Here is a 950-nt window from a genome sequence, read left to right as displayed (position 1 = left end):
GGAGGGGAACACAGAATGGAGATGATTAAGTAAATTAAGTCTGAGGAAGTGTAATACTTGATGTTATTTTTTTATTCCTTTTTCCAGTGGCTTAGATTTCTAGTTAATACCTGTTTTAAAAATTAAACAGTTTTAGAAACATCCTATATGTAATTTTTTAAAAAATCTTTTCTCTTTTTCATTCAAGGTGGGGATAAACTACAGTACCTGAAGTAAGATTGCTCTGGATACTGATTTTTCCATTAAATTAATTTCAGCCTGTTAATTGCCTCACTGGAAGTGAATTCTTCAGGTTTCCTGCCATGGCTCTGGCCGCTGCGTTGCTGAGCGGCGCTTACTCGCGTGTCAGATGCTGCAGGCACAAAGGTTTGTGTCCCTCACTCAGACCTCTCCTCAGTGATTCCGTGTCAAAATTGTACAGCAGCTACAGGAGGCCAGGGGCACAGCCTGAGAAAAAACCGTCTTGGCAAGATATTGATTTCAGTTTTAAGAAAGGCTTTGATGTCTTAAAGACTCAGCTAAGCATGCTGAAGGAGGAGACCGAAAATTTCTTAAGAGGACCTGGAGGCCATCCACTCAGTCAGTACCTGTTGGAACAGACAAGGGTGTTGTGGGAGTTTCGGAGCCAAGAAGATTTAAATAAATGGGTTATTTCCTCCGATGTAGAGATTGGAGGGAAAAGTGAAGTTTACCTCAAACTGGGGAGGAATAACCAGGGTGCTCTGCTCTATGGAACCCTCAATACAGAAGTACCTCGTGATGGGGAGACCAAATACAGTGGATATTGTAGCATGAGAGCCAAGCCACCCATGGTGAGTACAGCTTCATGTCTGCACAGCTTCTCTTTCTGAATCAGAGAGATTTGTGTGTCCTCCCAGTGACAAGTGGACTGTTGTTTACTGTGGCTGAAACTGATTGCTTTCAGGCCTATTAGATACTCCCTCAGGGGT

The 950-nt window shown here is 42.8% G+C and overlaps 1 protein-coding gene across 1 annotated transcript in view; it reads left to right on the top strand.

Moving 5' to 3' along the window:
* Nucleotides 1–302: 302 nt before the first annotated feature.
* NDUFAF1 (NADH:ubiquinone oxidoreductase complex assembly factor 1) overlaps nt 303–950 on the top strand; it is an 8,104-nt gene continuing 7,456 nt past the window's right edge. Inside the window, exon 1 of the mRNA XM_010166319.1 lies at nt 303–812. Coding sequence (XP_010164621.1) covers nt 303–812 — 510 coding nt within the window. The remainder of the gene's footprint in view (nt 813–950) is intronic.

Source organism: Antrostomus carolinensis, unplaced genomic scaffold, assembly GCF_000700745.2.
Source record: "Antrostomus carolinensis isolate BGI_N321 unplaced genomic scaffold, ASM70074v2 scaffold10594, whole genome shotgun sequence".
Classification (NCBI taxonomy): domain Eukaryota; kingdom Metazoa; phylum Chordata; class Aves; order Caprimulgiformes; family Caprimulgidae; genus Antrostomus; species Antrostomus carolinensis.
Note: the sequence above shows the minus strand (reverse complement) of the source record. Positions and strands in the feature narration are given on the sequence as shown.